A 17,820-nucleotide genomic window follows, 5' to 3' on the forward strand; every position below is an offset into this window, starting at 1 on the left:
GCAAAGAGTCAGACACAGCTTAGCAACTGAGCATGCATGCACTGTTGAACAGGTCAAATTTTGTTTACGCTCAAGATGAATGTAGGATATAGAACACTGGTTCTTTAATATCATCATAAAATGCCAATTCAATTACTAATAACACAATTTCCTGTTTAATAAGTTGCTTATTCACACTCAATAATAGAGCCTGGTCTTAAATCCTAATCTTTGACAGGAGAGGATGATGATGAATATATTTTAAAACTTTGGATAATGTAGGCAGCTGACAATGAATTATAGTTTAAAAATCCCCTTTAAACAGCTACTACTTAGAGTGCTACATGCATCATCTCCTGCAGCTAACTGGTGCACCTAGCATTCTTTGTCTTTTCAAAGTGCCAAGCAGACGTCTTTTAAGGGTCACCACCTCTCTATTGGGCTTCCCTGACAACTCAGCTGGTAAAGAATCCGCCTGCAGTGTGGGAGACCTGGGTTCGATCCCTGGGTTGAGAAGATCCCCGGGAGAAGGGAACAGCTACCCACTTCCAGTATCCTGGCCTAGAGAATTCCATGGACTGTATAGTCTACAGGGTCGAAAAAAGCTGGACATAACCTAGAGACTTTCACTTTCTTTCTCCTCGCTACGGAGTGAAAAGACAATGTGTTTAAATGTTTCATTCAAAACACATCATGCATATATAGCAAATTAGTCTCAGGGCCACATGTTAGGTAAACTAAGTCTCTTTTCTCCTAGGAACACAATTTTTGGTAATACAAAATACAAAAAAAAACAAAGATTGCTTTTTTTTTTTAATTGCCTTCAGTTTCTATTTTATTTCAGACCTCTGGGCGAAACTGCTTGATATCCCCAAAATTGCCATGTTCCCCCTCTTCCTCTTTTTCCCTTCAGTTTACAGCTAGTAACATTAGCTCCTTTATTCTAAAATTATAAGTCTGGTACTTATTCTCTGGCTCTAGACTTTTGCACCTTTCCTTTAGGACTTCATTAAAAAACAGTTTGAAGAGTTCCCTGGTGGCTCAGTGATTAGTATTCAACACTTTCATTGCCAAGAGGCTGGGTTCAACCCCTGGTCAGGGAAATGAGATCCTGTAAGTCACACAGAGTGATCAAAAATAGAAAAACAGACAAATAAACAAATGAAAACAAAAGCATGCTTTGGGTTCCCAGTTCTAAAAAAGTCAATAATTACTTTTTAAAAATAAATTTAAAATATTTTGCAAGTGTCATAGTTTTCCAAGTGCTCCTAGAAGAATGGTCTCATCTGTTCTCCACCACAACACTGAGAAGCACACAGGACAGGTGTAATTAACATCTTGCAGATGAGAACATGGGCTTGGCGACATTGGGAGACTTGCTCAAGATAACATGGCCCATCGAAGTCTCCTGACAGTCCAGTGTAGATTTTCTTTGCACAGTCTGAGTTGTCCGAGTCATGAGAATATTAGTTGTCAAAGGAAATATGGTTAGAATCTCTTCTAAAAGGCTCGTGGTTTTCAAGGTCCATTCATAATCAGACTGGGTTTTATTTATACACGATAACCTCACCCTGGTCTCAAATCTCATTCTGTGTTCATTTAGGTGGCTTGTTTCTTCTTTTATTTATTCATTCAACTGTAAACAGTGACAGGCTGGAGTAGGATTATGAAAATATTTTATGTCATGTCTAAGAGTCTGACTTTATTTTTGAGGCTGTGAGGATTGGAGATGGAGGGACAGACACACACACACAAAACAACACTTGGTTAAATATTAGACATGTACAGTGGGTGTAGCCTCTTAGGGAAAGGAAAGATATTAGAATTGTCAGTTATGCTAACCCTTGAGATAAGGAACACTTGAAAGAGGGGACTGATTTAAAAGAATAAATGATGAGCTCAAGTTTAGACATTTGGGGTTTAGAGTGAGTTGGCTGAAAAAAAAAAAACAAAACAGAACCTAAAAGATGAGAGTCATGTTTTATTCAGTGGACGTTCTTAGAACTTCAAGTCTGGGAGATAGCATCTCAAATACATTGAAAGACTGCCCTAAAGAGGAAGGGGGAAGCCAGGACATATAGGAGTTTTTTTGCAACATAATCAGGTAGTTGAAACATCAAAAATTACTGTTAATAAAAGAAAACTGAATGTCTCAAGTTAAGGAATTTAGTGCTTTTCTACGTTTGGGAAGATGTAAGAGTCTGGGCTCACTTCAGTCATTCCTTTGATATGCTCCTCAGCTATCTAGGGCCAGTATCCTGTATTTTCTCATCCTGAATTTTCTCAGGTGCACAGTCTGATGTGGCTGTAGCAGCTGACTGCTAGATGAGCTTGGAAATGGGCAGCTCCTCTGTTTGTATCCTGAATTCCCTTAGGGCTTACCATCCAGGTGGCTCTAATGTGATGGTTTGCAATATCCTTTGTTTACTGACATGGCAAGCAATATTTTAGTTGTCAAGTGACAATGAAAAGAAGTGTCAAATAAAAATAGAACAGAATAATTTTTCACTAGGTTAGGCTATGATAAGAAACAACTCCCAAATTTTATTGGTTTGCTATAACAGAAGTTTGTTTCTTGCTTAGAATATGTATCAGCTGCTGCAGTTCTGTTTGAGACTACTTAGATCTGTGCCGTGTACTTTGTTCATTCCCAGATCACAGCCAAGATGGCAGCTATGATGGGGAAATGCCATGGGTCAATCTTACAATGACTCTTCCTTTCTGCTCAGATGCCTCCAATGACACAACTGTTTAAGCTGAAGCAAGTCACATGGCCAAAGTAACATCAACATTGGTGGGGTGGAGGAGTCTATTCCCATAAGGAGTATTGCAAGTCACATGCTACAGAAGCTGGCTGGTATGACTCTCTTTCAAGATGAGGAAGTAAATAATTTGAGACAATAATACAATGTACTACTTCAAGTCTGGAAATAAGCATCATGGTCTATAATAGAGATATAAACGAGCAAATCATCAGAGTACAGGTTGCAACTGAAGCCATGGGAATGGATGAAATCATGGAAAGTATTTTAGACTTGAGAGAAGAGAAACGTCAAAGACAAAACTATTCTCTACATTTGCCTCCATATTCACCATCGCACCATTGCTCATAATGTTTTATTCAGAATACCCTCCCTATCTGTCATTCCCATATCCAAATTCTGTTTATAGCACTTAGTTATAAATTATAGTTATAATTTATGTTATGTAGTTATAATTACATAAAAATATATACTTATAATAGATAATTATAGTAATAATTAGCGAAATTTTTATAAACGTCTTAACAACACCCTGTCTTCTTTTCTGGAATGCTGACCTATCTCTATGGTACAGTTTTGTTGCATGGTAAATCCAGTTGTTTGCTTTTCCATTACAGAAGCCAAGGGCTTCTTTGCATCTTTTCTTTTATGGTCCCATATTGTCATTGGATAGGCAGGTTGCATAAACTCAGCCAGGTGGATATTTCTGAGTGGGAAGTTGACTCCTCAGTAAGTGCCATAGGGGCAAAATTAGGGTTAGGGTTAGGGTTAGAAGTTGACTCCTCAGGAAGCACCATAGGGGAAAGTTCATACAATCCAGCAAAGAAAACTTTTCCTATTGTATCAACTCCCTATTCCCCCAGCAACAATTTTGATCTCTACCCATTTTAAAGTCTAGTATTCTCACTTTCCCAACGAATCTGTCAGCTCCTAATATCTTTAGGACAAAGTCTATTTTCCTTAGAGTTCGTTGTTGTTTGGTCACTAAGTCATGTCTGACTCTTTATGACCCCTTGGACTGTGGCATGTCAGGCTTCCCAGTCTTTCACTATCTCCACGAGTTTGCTCAAACTCATGTTCATAGTGTCAATGATGCCATCTGACCATCTCATCCTATGTCGCCCTCTTCTCTCCTGGCCCTCAATCTTTCCCAGCACCAGGGGCTTTTCGAATGAGTTGGCTCTTTGCATCTGGTGGACATTCATAAGGGAAGTAAATGGGTTTAGTTTGTCAGCACCCCTTATCAGGCTTTTATGTACTTTAAGATACTAAAGCCCAGCAGACACCACTCTCCTGAAGGCAAGCAGCCTATTTCTTTGTTTTATATTCTTTTTAGACATTCTCTCACTGAGGTTTAATTTATTTGACATTTCCTCTTAATATTCTTTTATGCATTAATACACAACTTCTTGACATCTAGAAATTCAGGTATTATGTGATGGGTGAGTCAGCTTCACTCCTCAGCAAATAGATTTTCCCTGTTCCCCATCCCCACTGTAATCCCTCATCCAATCCCCATCCGCAAGAAAACTTAACATCTATAAATCTTGTGGTTTACATTATACTTCCCTCAGAATACAGATACCTTCTTCGAATTCTCCCAATATTCCTGCAAGGAAGGAAAACACAGTGTTCTTATTGCCACTTGAAAGCAGAAAATTAAAAAAAAGTCCTAGAGTTTATCTCTGGTCTAGAGTATTATCTTTGGTAAGGTTTCTCATAATGTTGGAGAAGGCAATGGCACCCCACTCCAGTACTCTTGCCTGGAAAATCCCATGGACGGAGGAGCCTGGTAGGCTGAAGATCATAGGGTCACGAAGAGTCAGACACGACTGAGCAACTTCACTTTCACTTTTCCCTTTCATGCATTGGAGAAGGAAATGGCAACCCACTCCAGTGTTCTTGCCTGGAGAATCCCAGGGACGGGGGAGCCTGGTGGGCCGCCGTCTATGGGGTCGCACAGAGTCGGACACGACTGAATCGACTTAGCAGTAGCAGCAGTAGCTCATACTGTTGTTCATGAACCACTAGCATGAGGCTTGCTGAGGGTCTTGGTAAGAATCCACATTCTAAGTCCTTCCCCAAATAGAATCCTTGAGAGTAGGGAAGGCATTAACCTGCAGTTGATTTTCACGTACATTAAAGTTAACTTAATAAATATCTCCTATTTTTGGACAGAGGATTCAATGTATGTAACTCATGTAAAGAAGAAAACTCCAAGAGGGCAAGCAGTTGTTTCCTCCATGTCCCCATCACCTAAAACAGTGGCTGACATTTAGTATAAGCTCAGTGATTACTGGTTAAGCAAATGAACGGAATGAAAAGAACATGAAGTCACAGGTTTAAAACAGGAAAATAATTTATTAATAAAATGGGATCAAGCCTTTAAACTTGTGAGAATCCTGACTCTACTGTTTATTGGTGCTTGATTTTTAACCTCTTTGTGCTTCAAAGTTCTCAAGGAAACTATGGGAATAGTGCGACTTCCTTAGTTCGTTGTGAAGAATAAATGAGTTTAAATATATAGAGTGTCTAAAACACTCAAAAACTTCAGTTAACTGTAATTTAGCAGTAACTGGCCCCAGGTCAGGCATCAAATCAGCCAGGTATGATTCAGGTTTTCTTACTCCTTGTACATTTTTTTTTTATGACTTGGCAGATCTCAGAAGGTCCTCTCTTTCCAAAATATCTCTTTCACCATACTACTTGGTCCTTCAAATACAGGTAGGAATTTCCACCATTGCAGTCATTTACCTAAAGCAGACAGGAAAACAGTTAGCACTTTCTAATAAAGCAAGGACTTGGAAACAAAGTTAGAACTGGAAATCAGAAACTAAGTTGTTTTTTTTTTTTTTCTGTTAGCTAGCTCTCCACCATTAGCCTTTAGCAAAGTTAAGCTGTCAGAGGATCTTGTTGTGGTTGTTCAGTGGCTGTCATGTCAGACTCTTTGCGACCCCATGGACTTCACCAAGCCAGGTTCCCCTGTCCTTCACTGTCTCTCAGAGTTTGCTCAGATTCATGTCCATTGAATCAGTGATGCTATCTAACCATCTCATTCTCTGCCGCCCCCTCCTCCTGCCTTCAATCTTTGCTAGCATCAGGGTCTTTTCCTGTGAGTCCACTCTTCACGTCAGGTGGCAAGTATTGGCACTTCAACATCAGTCCTTCTAATGAATGTTCAGGCTCGATTTCCTTTAGGATTGTCTGGTTTGATCTCCTTGTTGTCCAAGCGACTGTCTTCTCCAGCATTCCAATTCAGAGAGCCTGTTAATAATTAGATTCTGAAAGTCTACCCAGAGATTCATATACATGTATTTTAATTTGGGGGGTTAAAGAGAAGAATGTGTGTGTTGCAGGGCCGGGAGCGGGGAGGAGGAGGTAGGGGAGTAGTGAAATGTGAAACTTTAAAAATGAACACAAAATTTTAAATCCTGAAATTCTTTTAGCGGTTTGGTTTTATTTATTTCCATTTGATCAAAGACACTAATGCTCCTTCCTGGAACAAGCAAGATCATAACCAAAACGAAAGACCAGTGTGAGCACTGTGAATATGGCCAAAAGCCATTTCTCAAAGGGTTCCACATTTCTAGCTACGTTCGATAAGCTTGGCAACCTGGTGGGGTGGGTTCGGAGTCAAGGAAACTTTTATCAGAAGACCTTGATTAAATTAGTGGCTTTTTGTTTTTACTTCCTTGTTCCTTCACTCCAAGGAGAGTCCTTGGAAAGAAGGCATACTTTGTGCTTGGCATTTCGAGGAGGAAGTAGGGGTGTGTGCGCAGTCCAAGTGTCTACCGTATCTGGAGACAAACGGAGATGGGCTGGAAATTAGTATAGAGCAGAGAAGAAAGAGGGGAGAGACTCGGAAATGAGACCACAGCTGCAGGGCTAAGAAGACGAAGAGCGATCCGAGGTGGGGGAGGGGAGGCTGTGTCGGGTGTGGAAGGGGCGGGATTGGGCGGGGGGTGTTTGGGAGGGGAGACTTTTCGCCTTTAAAGGTCCGGAGTGACGGAGAGCGTGGGCGCAATACCGTAGCGGGCGTGGCCAGTCCGAGTCCCGGGAGGCGGGGCGCGCGAGACCACGCCCACGGCCATCTGTCCCGCGCTTTCTGGAGCTCGGCTTGGCGTTCGCTGCAAAATTCCGTGGAAGAACCACCGGATGAATGGCCCTCATACTGGAATGGGGGCCCCGGGTCCCCGCGGGGCTCCAGATCTCGCAGACTCGCCCCGCAGCGAGCAACGCTGCCAGCAGTTTGCGCTCGAGGCGGGGCGCTGGGCTCCCTCGGCCCCAGGTGCCCGGAATCTCTCGGCGGCGGAATCGAGCCGCAGGCAGGGCGGTGCCCACGAGGACCGCGAGGTGGGGGAGAATGCGGACTGTGATTCCTGGGTCCGAGATAAAGTGCTCTTTCTTTTGCACCCGGAGAGGTGGTTGGGGACTAAGGGGGACGCCGCGCCGGAAGAGGTGGCCGATGAGGAGGACCTTTTCAAAGCGCAAGGACAAGACCGGGAACCCAACTGCTCTTCTCCTCTCTTTCCACGGAAAATTCGAATTTCTGGCAGCCGTGTAGACGCTCCCTCTCGAGCTCCCAAACCCCTGCTCGTGCGGGTCTTGGATTATGAGGTGACACAAGAAGTCCTGGAGGTCGCATGGGCGAAGGGTAGCATGACCACGCTGACAGAGGAGCGCTCCATGACCGCGGTTACTTTCCGCACCAACAGGGAGTGAGACGCGTTGCGGGGCGTCAGGATCCCTGGAGAACCCCGCGCTCTCGGCACAAAGAGAAGCACCCGTGTCCACGCAGAGAGGATCGTTTCACGAACCTGATGCCCGGACAAAATTCAGTGGGCTAGAGGAGCCCGAGGAATGTTCGGGGACGGTGAAGCAGCGCTTATCAAGAAAATGCGCTTCCGGAAACTCCATCCTGTGATTAACAAAACAGCAAGAACCTTTTAAAGAGTCTGGCAGTGCTCTCCAGGAAGGCATAGGGCACCCAGTGAAGACTGAACTGTAAGCAACAAATACCTCCTTACTGTGCGGTCTGCGGACCTTAGAAGAGGGAAAGAGATATATTTTCAAATTTGTAGAACGCGGGAATTTTAAAATAAGAAAATCTATTGTTATTTTGCAATTCCTTTCCATTGGTCACTTTTCTGCCTCCGCCCCCTTTCTCTGTGAGACCTGAAAACAGAAGGGAAGTTTGAGGTTGGCTCTCTGCCAAGGGGTGGAGGTGGGAATATCTGGGGAGAGAGGTTTGTTTTAAAACTGAAATAGAAAGTAAAAAGAAATGGGAAAATAAAATGAAAAAGCAGTTAGTAAACAAAATCTCTTTTTGTTACTCTGCTGATGTGCACATCTTTCTACTTGTTTTCTTTTTTTTCACATTTAAGTGTTAGGGCTTCCTCTATGCAGGAGACCAGAGGTCGATCCCTGGGTCGGGACGATCTCTTGGAGAAGGAAATGGCAACCCACTCTAGTATTCTTGCCTGGAGAATCCCAGGACAGAGGAGCCTGGCGGGCTGCAATCCATAGGGTCGCAAAGAGTCAAACACGACTGAGCGACTAACACAAGTGTTGAGAAGAAAAGAGGCGCTAGGAAAAGAAGGGGGGAAAACGGAAGGCAGAACTTTGAAAGTGAAATGCCTTTTAAAAAGACTTAACCCCAAACTTCCCTCGTGGCTCAGACCATAAAGCGTCTGTCTACAATGTGGGAGACCGGTGTTTGATCCCTGGGTCGGGAAGATCCGCTGGAGAAGGAAAGGAAATGGCAATCCACTCCAGTACTATTGCCTGGAAAATCCCATGGACAGAGAAGCCTGGTAGGCTACAGCCCATGGGGTCACAAAGAGTCGGACACGATTGAGCAATTTCACTTCACTTCACTTTTAACCCCAAAGTATCTAATTTAGTTCAGTAAAAATGCCATTAATATGAAAAATTTAGGTATTTTAATGTTTGGAATACTGCAGATAAAGGTAGATAGAAATGTATAATTTGCCATAAAATGACCATATCTTACTCAGAGTTTCTTATTAAGATTTGTAGTCAAGACCGAATCAAAAATACATCTCTCTTGATGCTGTTGGGGGAAAAAATTTCTTTTGATGCTATTGAAACAAGTCATTTTTACTATTATTATTTTTAAAATTTTTTGTTAAACACCATCTTTATTAACTCTAGTAGTGGGGCCTGGTTTGAAGGTGTGTGAGGAGCAAAGCACCCCCTCTAGAGATGATCTGATGAACTGAAGGAGTATCTGGTTACTGCAGGAATTAATGAAACAAATGGGGACTCTGACTCTTGAGGAGTAAACTATTGAACATGGCCCCCTCCCAGACTCCTCTTTTGCCCCTTATTTTCAATTTAGAGCTTGACAGACCTTCAGATGTGGTCTGATCCACCTTTTGCCAGACAAGACAGGGAAGATATGTCCCTGTTTCACAGATGAGCCAACCTAGCCCTGGAGGTCAAGTGGTCACACAGCTAGTTACTGCATATGCTTATTAAGTAGATAATATGATCTGGTCATCTCTCTTGTAAAAGTTTGGGGATGGCCTTTAGGACTTAGTTCTAGGGAGTCAGAGATGAGTGAGGGCAGCCTGGGTTTTCTGACTCATGTTTATGAGAAATACTAAGATCACCTTGGTGTTCCTGAGTCTGGCCAGGCCTGTAGCCTGGAGACTCACTACTAGCAGTTCTCAGGCCAGTGTGAGCCTCACTTGAGTGGAATTAAGTATCTTAAGAGCTCATTTGTGCTCAAAATTGCTTGGTAGGTCAAAAAAGTAATACAGACTCCATGAAATGAATTATCTTTTTACCTAACAACCCTGCCTGGCTCCAATGTGAGGTTTAACTTAGCAGGCAAATTTCAGATCTGACTTAACAAGTTGTTGAGAATCAACTTGTGCCCCACATGGTTTAGCTTTGAATCTAGACAAGAAAAGTTGCTTTTTTGTTTGTCTGCATGACATGCAGGATCTTAGTTCTCCAATCTGGGATCAAACCTGTGCCCTCAGCAGTGAAAACGCTGAGTCCTAACCATTGGATCTCCAGGGAATTCTCGAAAAGCCTCTTTAAAGTTGACCCAAAACAGTAGTATCTTTCCCTTGCCTTCTCTATGGAGCAAACTCAGGAGCTGAACTACTTGGGTTCGAAATCACTCCACCTCTAACTAACCGTGAGCGTTGGGGCAAGTGCTTCTCCTCTCTGTGCCTCTGGGTCCTTAATTGTTAAATAAGAATAATAAATAGTATCAACCTCACAGGGTTTTTTCCTAGGATTAAGTTAGATGAAAAATATTTTGAACAGTGCTTGGCATATAGTAAATGCTCAAGGTTAACGATTATTATTGTTTTTCTTATTGTTTAGTTCACTTTAGGCTTTTGTTTAATAAAAAGCATCAGAAGGCACACAACACAAAAAAACACATAGATCCTAAATGAGTGGTTTTTATGGACTTTTTCTGCATTCTTGGAAGAAGAGGTTTATTTCTAGCTTTTCCCAACGTTTAATAGATCAGTAAATACATTCCTTAAATTCCTTAGTAATAGCCCCCCTTCTCCCCAGCTTGTGATAAGATTGATCCTAAGTCTAAGAGGCCTAAGTTGCGCTGCGCTTCACAGCCTTTGAAGAGGATTCACAGACTGCTTGATTCTCTGGCAGCTACGAGCTTGCAGTACTTTCTTTAGAACCTGTCAGGTTAGTCTATCTGCCCTCTGGGATTTGAAATCTGGCACCCTTGTCATCTTGGAAAAGTAGAATAAGAGAATTTTCATTTCATCTCCTTTCTTTCAAAAATGTATTTATTCTAGTCAGCCAAATTCTTTTAATCCAAATGTTTGGGTTAATTTCCTTTCCTTTAAGTCAAAATTATTTTTAAGGCATTTATCAACCTCCCTGCCAACTGCCTACAATATGCTTATAGATTTTCTTTTAAAAGCTGTCTCCCTGATGTAGAAAGTCATAAGTTGAAGTCCTGTTGGGTTTGCTTCACAGGTGTTCCTGATCCCTGAGCAGAACCCTGTCGTGGATAGAAGCTGAGGAATCTCCCAGTTAACAGTTTTCTGGGAGTGAAGCCAGACAGAAGCTTGGGCATCCTCAATGCCAACTTGACTTAAAGCCGAGTCTCTGAGAATGACTGGGTCTTGGATCTTTGGTCTTACTTCCACCTCACCAAAAATGGGTCATCTACAGCTGTCTTATGTGGATGAATCACAGCAACGACTTCGGAAGCCAGCTGACCACTCAAGTGGCCAAAGACATATGACAGCCACGTAACTGCCACGGATCAAGCAAGTGTCAGCCTGTTTTAACCTTTGTCCACAGTCTCCGTCAACTTTGAGAGTCATTACATTCCACTTGCTGATCTTATTCTTGTTGGTCATCACTAGCACTTGATGTGCCTTTTTGCTTAAAAAAAAAAAAAAGAGAAAGGATAAAGAGAAAAAGCTCTCCGTCAACAGAAAAAGTTACTTTCATTGCAAAAAAATTTAAGGAAATGTTAGTTTTTGAGAAAAAAGAAACATGAAATTAAACAAAAACTCACCCGCGACCCCAGATCTCTTTTAATATTTGGTATGTTTCCAGTCTGGTTTTATGTATTTGGTTTTTTAATGTATGTATATATGTGCATATAAATATACAATTTTTCTGAGCATAAACTATATAAAATCTGAGTATTGTCTTCATATTAACAAATGCATGCTGCTGCTGCTGCTAAGTCGCTTCAGTCATGTCCAACAATGTGCAACCCCACAGATGGCAGCCCACTAGGCTCCCCCGTCCCTGGGATTCTCCAGGCAAGAACACTGGAGTGGGTTGCCATTTCCTTCTCCAATGCACGAAAGGGAAAAGGGAAAGTGAAGTCGCTCAGTCATGTGCGACTCTTAGCAACCCCATGGACTGCAGCCTACCAGACTCCTCTGTCCATGGGATTTTCCAGGCAAGAGTACTGGAGTGGCCTTGTGCCAGTGCCTTCTCCAAACAAATGCATGCTGCTGCTGCTGCTAAGTCGCTTCAGTTGTGTCCGACTCTGTGCGACCCCATAGATGGCAGCCCACCAGGCTCCCCCATCCCTGGGATTCTCCAGGCAAGAACACTGGAGTGGGTTGCCATTTCCTTCTCCAAAACAAATGCATACTAGGATCCTATTCAAGGTATGGTCTGTGAACCAGCAACTTGGACATCCTGAAGGATGGGTTTTTAAGAAATCCAGAATTCTAGGCCCAACTCTTAAGTCTGTTGAATCAGATTTCTCATTTTGTCAAGATCCCTGGGTGATTCACATTAAAGCTTGACAGGTATTGACATATATGCTATATTTACTACTGTATCCTACTTTGTCACTTACAAAAACTGAAAAAAAAATTATTTTTTATATATTCCTCAGTAATTGTTAACAATGTTGTGGAAATAACACTGTAGAATTATGAAAACATTTAGAGATTACAAAAGAGTGAAATATGTATTGCTGTGTGAATTGGCAAAGAGATCTCTAAAAAGTTTTGTCTTTTTTTTTTTTAAGCCTTATTATTCTAAAGTTTTCCTAATGAAAGACTGATTGGTTATTGAAGGTCAAACTATTTCAGAAATGTGATTCTTTTATTGTCTAATAATGTGAAACAATACTTAAAAATCTCCCTAAGGGAAGTGGGGCAGGAAGTCTTTAAAGCAAGCCCAATTACAACACTTAACAGGCTGAGTCAGGACTTGCCAGCCACTAGCAATGGATTGGGAGGGGGTGGGGGGAAGGTGGAGCCTGAATTTGAATCAACTGATTCAGATAAGAAAACAAAGGCTGTAACTCTTGAACACCCTGACATTCTTATAACTGTGGTCAGTACTTTGCTCTTTAATTAGGGAGGGTGAATCTTTATAACTTTGTTTCTGTAGATGAAGATAAGGAAAGAAACAATCCAGTTTACTTTGGAAAGAGTAGGGGATTATAATCAGTTATTAGGCACAATGTAGCTAATAGTTAACAAAACATAAGACTTGGTTAGTTTCAAAGCAGGGAATAAATTTAAATTCAAACTTAGATTTCTAAGATCCAATGAGTACTTTCAGGAGGCTGCAGCCTTAAAAAATACAACAGAGGCTGTTCATTCAGAGCTTGGTCATAGAAAGGGAGTCAGCTAATATCACCTGTACTGGACAGGGGAGCGAAGGCAGGCATGGTAGAGGGAAACTTTTATAGTGACCAAGATGACGTTAATTTTATTCTCAGCTCAAGCTAAACTTCAGGGTTTTTCCTGACTATAGCTTCTGAGCACCTTTTCCTTAGATCATTTTAACTGAAAGTGGGATCAGGCTGCTGGCCACTCAAATGCCAATTCCAAAGCAAGGTTTGTGGAAAGGACAGATTGCCTTATTTTAGATGCTGGCCCACTGACAACTCCAGCGGGCTAGAGCTTTTATAGACAGAGGGTGGTGGCTACGTGTAGAAACAGCACCATCAGCTCTGACAGTCATCTTGAAATTGGTCATCGGTGGTCTGACTCGTGTCATCGTGATTAAGTACAGTTAATCTTCAGTTCCAGAGTCATTTTGTTTCCTTGAGGCCAGTACTTGGAACTGTGGCAGCTTAAGTCATGGCTACAGTCTAGTCATCATGTAGTTAGCTTCTGCCTGGTGGGGATTTCAGTATCTGCAACACTGCTCACAGGATATAGCTCAGAATATTATCTATAACCCTCAAAAAGCAACTAAAGGTCCTTAACTTCACTTAGTATTAATAGCTAAACTATTATTGTTTTGTCCTGTTTTCTTTGCTTCTGTGTTTTCCCAGTTCTCTGATTAAACTTGTTCTTTGGTTAAAGTTTTTCCACAGACAAAAGGCAAGTGGAGAATGTCGGCGGGAAGACCATAGGATCTTGCAGCCATTTCAGCATTACTTGAGAAAACTTGGAATTGTAAATTTCTTTCTCTGCCCCTTTGAGATATAAATCTCCTAACCTCTTGCCAGTTTTACAACCCAGGAGCAGGACTGTCTGTCTCAAGGACCAGAAGCAATTCCTTTGAAATATAATCTAGAAAGATGAGGGCCCCAAGTCCTAGTTTCTGCAAGGGAGTCAGGACCCAGCTTCAAAATTTCAGAGACCAACTAACCTCAGTGCTTAAAAACTCACTTTTTGTTTCAGAGGACTTGAGGTCAGTTTCTCAAACCAGTGGTGTTTACTAAGACTATTTTTCTGTCTTATTTTTTTTTTATTATCACATGTGATCTGACTATTGTCCATTTATAGTGTTCATCACTCATCTTGAAGACAGAAACTAGAAGACTCAGTTTCAGAATTCTGGAAGGTCCAGTCACAGAATTCTTTTTTTGGAAAAAATCACATTATAATTCTTAGAATCCAGCATTGTGAGGAGTTTCTTTATGGAGTGAACTATATTCTGGCATAGTTCAGCCCTGACTGTTGACACCCAAAATGCTGTATAACGGATTAGTGCCACCTTAAGAGAGTAAAATAAGAACTGCACAGCGTCCGTGTAGGCAGAGGGCAAATCCATTGATCGATCACTGAGGCTATTAAGTGCACAAGCCTAATCCTAAGGCTGATTTGTTGGACAAATCTGCCCCAAGCTCAGAACCCTGAATGTTAAAGCTGATTTGCGTGCCTGTTAGATAATCCTTAGGCATATGTCTCACTTCTAAAAAATCTTGTGACTTTGAGTTTATTTTGAAAGCCTGCTGGGTCCATGAAAAAGTAGGTACAAATGAATACCCTGAATTCAGCTTACTTGGGAGGGAGACAAGGAGGTATATAGGGCACCAGAGGATTTTTAAACCAAAGGACTTTAAGGGAAGACTTGTGAACACAGACACCCTGTGTAAAGATTCCCTGACCACTGATGTCTGCATTTCAGAAAGAAGCCATCTGCCAGCCTATGGACTTCCCAAGCCAGCCTCAACATTGACTAAGATTCCAGAGGTTATATAGGCTCAGGCTTTACAATCTTTCCATCCCAACACCCCAGCTGGATGGGAAAATGCACAAACTTAACAAGTAAAGTAATCTTAAAATATAGGAGTAGAAGAAAGGAGGTTCTGTGACCTGTATTCAGTGACAGAGTTATCTTCAGGCAATGAGCGGGGTTTATCCCAGGAGTGAAAAGTAAGCAGTACATCATCTTCAGAGATTTAAAAATAATGACAACGCTGACTAAAAGCCTATCGGCTTTTTTATTATCACTATAGGCTTAGTAATAAAATACTTGTCTCTGAAGAAACCTATTGTTAATCTAAATTGTAAAAAAAATTCCTGTGATTACTGTTTGAAGTTTAACAATTCAGACGTAAGCCTCCAATGAGCATATCTTTATTTTCCTTTACTGTTTTTTTCTGTGTGGAAGATAATATAAGAACTCTCAGTGTTGTGCCCCAATCAATCTCTTTCTCCCTCTCTCTCTCAACCACATGTATACATATACACACACATCCTCTCTCTCTCACACACACACACAGAATAAGCTACATGCATTCATTTAGACAGTAAGTCCCTAAGACTTCAGAATCTTACTCACTTGGAATGCACTTTGTGTCTCCAACCCCTATATATTCCTGTATGTCAACAGTAGAGTCAGTATAAGTTTGTAACACAGGAGTTGTAGTGATTAAGAAAGAGAACTCGAGTTATTTCAGTTCTGATATTATCTGTGATTTATGTACAAAACTTTAGATAGGGAAACAGTGAAATGTAATATTTTTTGTTCAATAAGTGCAAATTTAGTTCATCCATGAATGGTTTTATTGGATTTGGGTAATTAACATGAAATTATTTATTGATTTTTTAAAGAATGAATCAGCAAAACATTCCAAGAGTGGTATAATTTAGTAGTTTCTGTTTTTATTTGTAGACATTTCTACTAAATATAAAACCTAGACAGTTGTATTAAAGTGTATTAGCTGCTTGACAGTTCTTCATATGTAATAATTATATCAGACTCACCAAAGGATCAAAATTGTTTACTGTATGATTACTATTGAATATCATTTTTCATATTAATGTTAAAAATCATCTGCTTCTGGTGTCACATTCACTAAGTATCCCTCTGCCAATATGTAGTCATAAAGTCATAAAAATGGGGAACTGAAAGGATTGGAATTAGAACTCAAATTCCTGATTTTGAATCAAAGCTATTTCTGTTGATCTCTGTAAAAGAAAGCAGTCCATGAATTAATTTTGACTTTAGATTTAGAATTAACTATATATTATTGAACACCAATTATGTATTATGGGCAAGTCAGAAAATGCAGCTATCTCTTGAATATGTTTAAACAAATTAAAATTAGCAAGCCCCATTTTTTTTTTTTTTTATCATTTAGTTCCACTGGGAAGCCAAGGTACCTGAGTATTCCCCAGTCTGACTCATCCTTTCTTTTTAAATTATTATTTATTTTTGGCTGCTCTGGGTCTTTGCTGCTGCACACAGGCTTTCTCCAGTTGTGGTGAGTGGAGGCTGCTGTCCAGTTGCGGTGCGTGGGCCCCTCACTGTGGCGACTTCTCTCGTGTTGGAACACAGGGTCTAGGATACGGCTCAGTAGTTGTGGTACAAGGGCTTAGTTGCTGTACAGCACCTGGGATCTTCCCGGACCAGGGATCAAACCCGTGTCCCCTGCATAGGCAGGTGGATTCTTAACCACTGAACCACCAGGAAAGTCCCCCATCTGACTCATTCTAAAAAGGGTTTGTGGAGAATGCTGGACTGGGGGTGACCAAGGCCTTAGTACTTTTCTCTCCTTGATTAACCTTAAGCAGGCTAGTTTCTGACTCTAGACCTTAACCTCCCTTTTCCTTAGAGAATTTACTTGAGAACACTTTTAATTATGAATTATTTCTCAGCCCCTTTAAAATGTAAATATTTTTCAAAATCTCTTGCCAGTTTTACAATACAGGGATGTCTCAAGGACATGGGAGACATCCCGTGGAAATATAACCTCTAAGGAACTTAGTGTCCCTATCTCCCAGGCTCTGAGGGTGAGTAGGAGCCTAACTTCTGTTGGTAAAAATGAGCAAACACAGATCTAGAATCAGAGAATAATATTTGCAAATGAAAGAATAATTCAGTGTGCAGGACACATTGACCACACTCCGCACTCCAGGACTTTTCTACTAGCTCACAGTTTAGTTCAGTCCCTTAGTTGTATCTGACTCTTTGAGACCCCATGGATTGCAGCATGTCGGGCTTCCCTGTCCATCACCGACTCCTGGATCTTGCTCAAACTCACGCTCATTGAGTTGGTGATGCCATTCAACCATCTCATCTTCTGTCGTCCCCTTCTCCCCCTGCCTTCAATCTTTCCCAGCATCAGGATCTTTTCCAATGAGTCAGCTCTTCGCATCAGGGGGCCAAAATATTGGAGTTTCAGCTTCAGCATCAGTCCTTCCAATGAATATTCAGGACTGATTTCCTTTAGGATTAACTGGTTTGATCTTGCAAATCCAAGGGACTCTCAAGAGTTTTCTCCAACACCACAGTTCAAAAGCATCAATTCTTTGGTGGTTAGCCTTCTTTATGGCCCAACTCTATTGGAAAAACCATAGCTTTGACTAGATGAACCTTTGTCAACAAAGTAATGTCTCTGCTTTTTAATATGCTGTCTAGGTTGGTCATAGCTTTTCTTCCAAGGGGCAAGCATGTTTTAATTTCATGGCTGCAGTCACCATCTGTGGTGATTTTGGAGCCCAAGAAAATAAAGTCTGTGACTGTTTCCATTGTTTCCCCATCTATTTGCCATGAAGTGATGGGACTAGATACCATGGTCTTAATTTTTTGAATGTTGAATTTTAAGCCAGCATTTACACTCTCCCTTTTAACTTTCAGGAGGTTCTTTAGTTCCTCTTCGCTTTCTGCCATAAGGGTGGTGTCATCTGCATATCTGAAGTTATTGATATTTCTCCTGGCAGTCTTGATTCCAGCTTGTGCTTCATCCAGCCCAGCATTTTGCATAACTCTGCATATAAGTTAAATAAGCAGGGTGACAATATACAGCTTTGACATACTGCTTTTCCAATTTGTAACCAATCTGTTGTTCTATGTCCAGTTCTAACTGTAGGTTCTTGATTTGCATACAGGTTTCTCA

General features: G+C 41.3%; 1 protein-coding gene across 2 annotated transcripts; it reads left to right on the forward strand.

Moving 5' to 3' along the window:
* Positions 1 to 6,685: 6,685 nt before the first annotated feature.
* On the forward strand, positions 6,686 to 11,905 carry C23H6orf141 (chromosome 23 C6orf141 homolog). Of its 2 annotated transcripts, none has more exons than XM_061398385.1 (2): positions 6,686 to 10,433; positions 10,731 to 11,905. In XM_061398385.1, the coding sequence occupies exon 1, from the start codon at positions 6,897 to 6,899 to the stop codon at positions 7,461 to 7,463; it is 567 nt and encodes a 188-aa protein (XP_061254369.1). In that variant the 5' UTR covers positions 6,686 to 6,896; the 3' UTR covers positions 7,464 to 10,433; positions 10,731 to 11,905. The 2 variants fall into 2 exon arrangements, with proteins under 2 accessions (XP_061254369.1, XP_061254368.1); XM_061398384.1 differs by having other exon boundaries at positions 6,686 to 7,745.
* The last annotated feature ends 5,915 nt before the right edge of the window (positions 11,906 to 17,820 follow it).

The sequence above is a fragment of the Bos javanicus genome, chromosome 23, assembly GCF_032452875.1.
Source record: "Bos javanicus breed banteng chromosome 23, ARS-OSU_banteng_1.0, whole genome shotgun sequence".
In the NCBI taxonomy this organism is placed as follows: domain Eukaryota; kingdom Metazoa; phylum Chordata; class Mammalia; order Artiodactyla; family Bovidae; genus Bos; species Bos javanicus.

What these genes read in the sequence shown, in the direction of transcription:
- C23H6orf141 (XM_061398385.1), top strand. Translation starts at nt 6,897, where the DNA reads ATGAATGGCCCTCATACTGGAATGGGGGCCCCGGGTCCCCGCGGGGCT.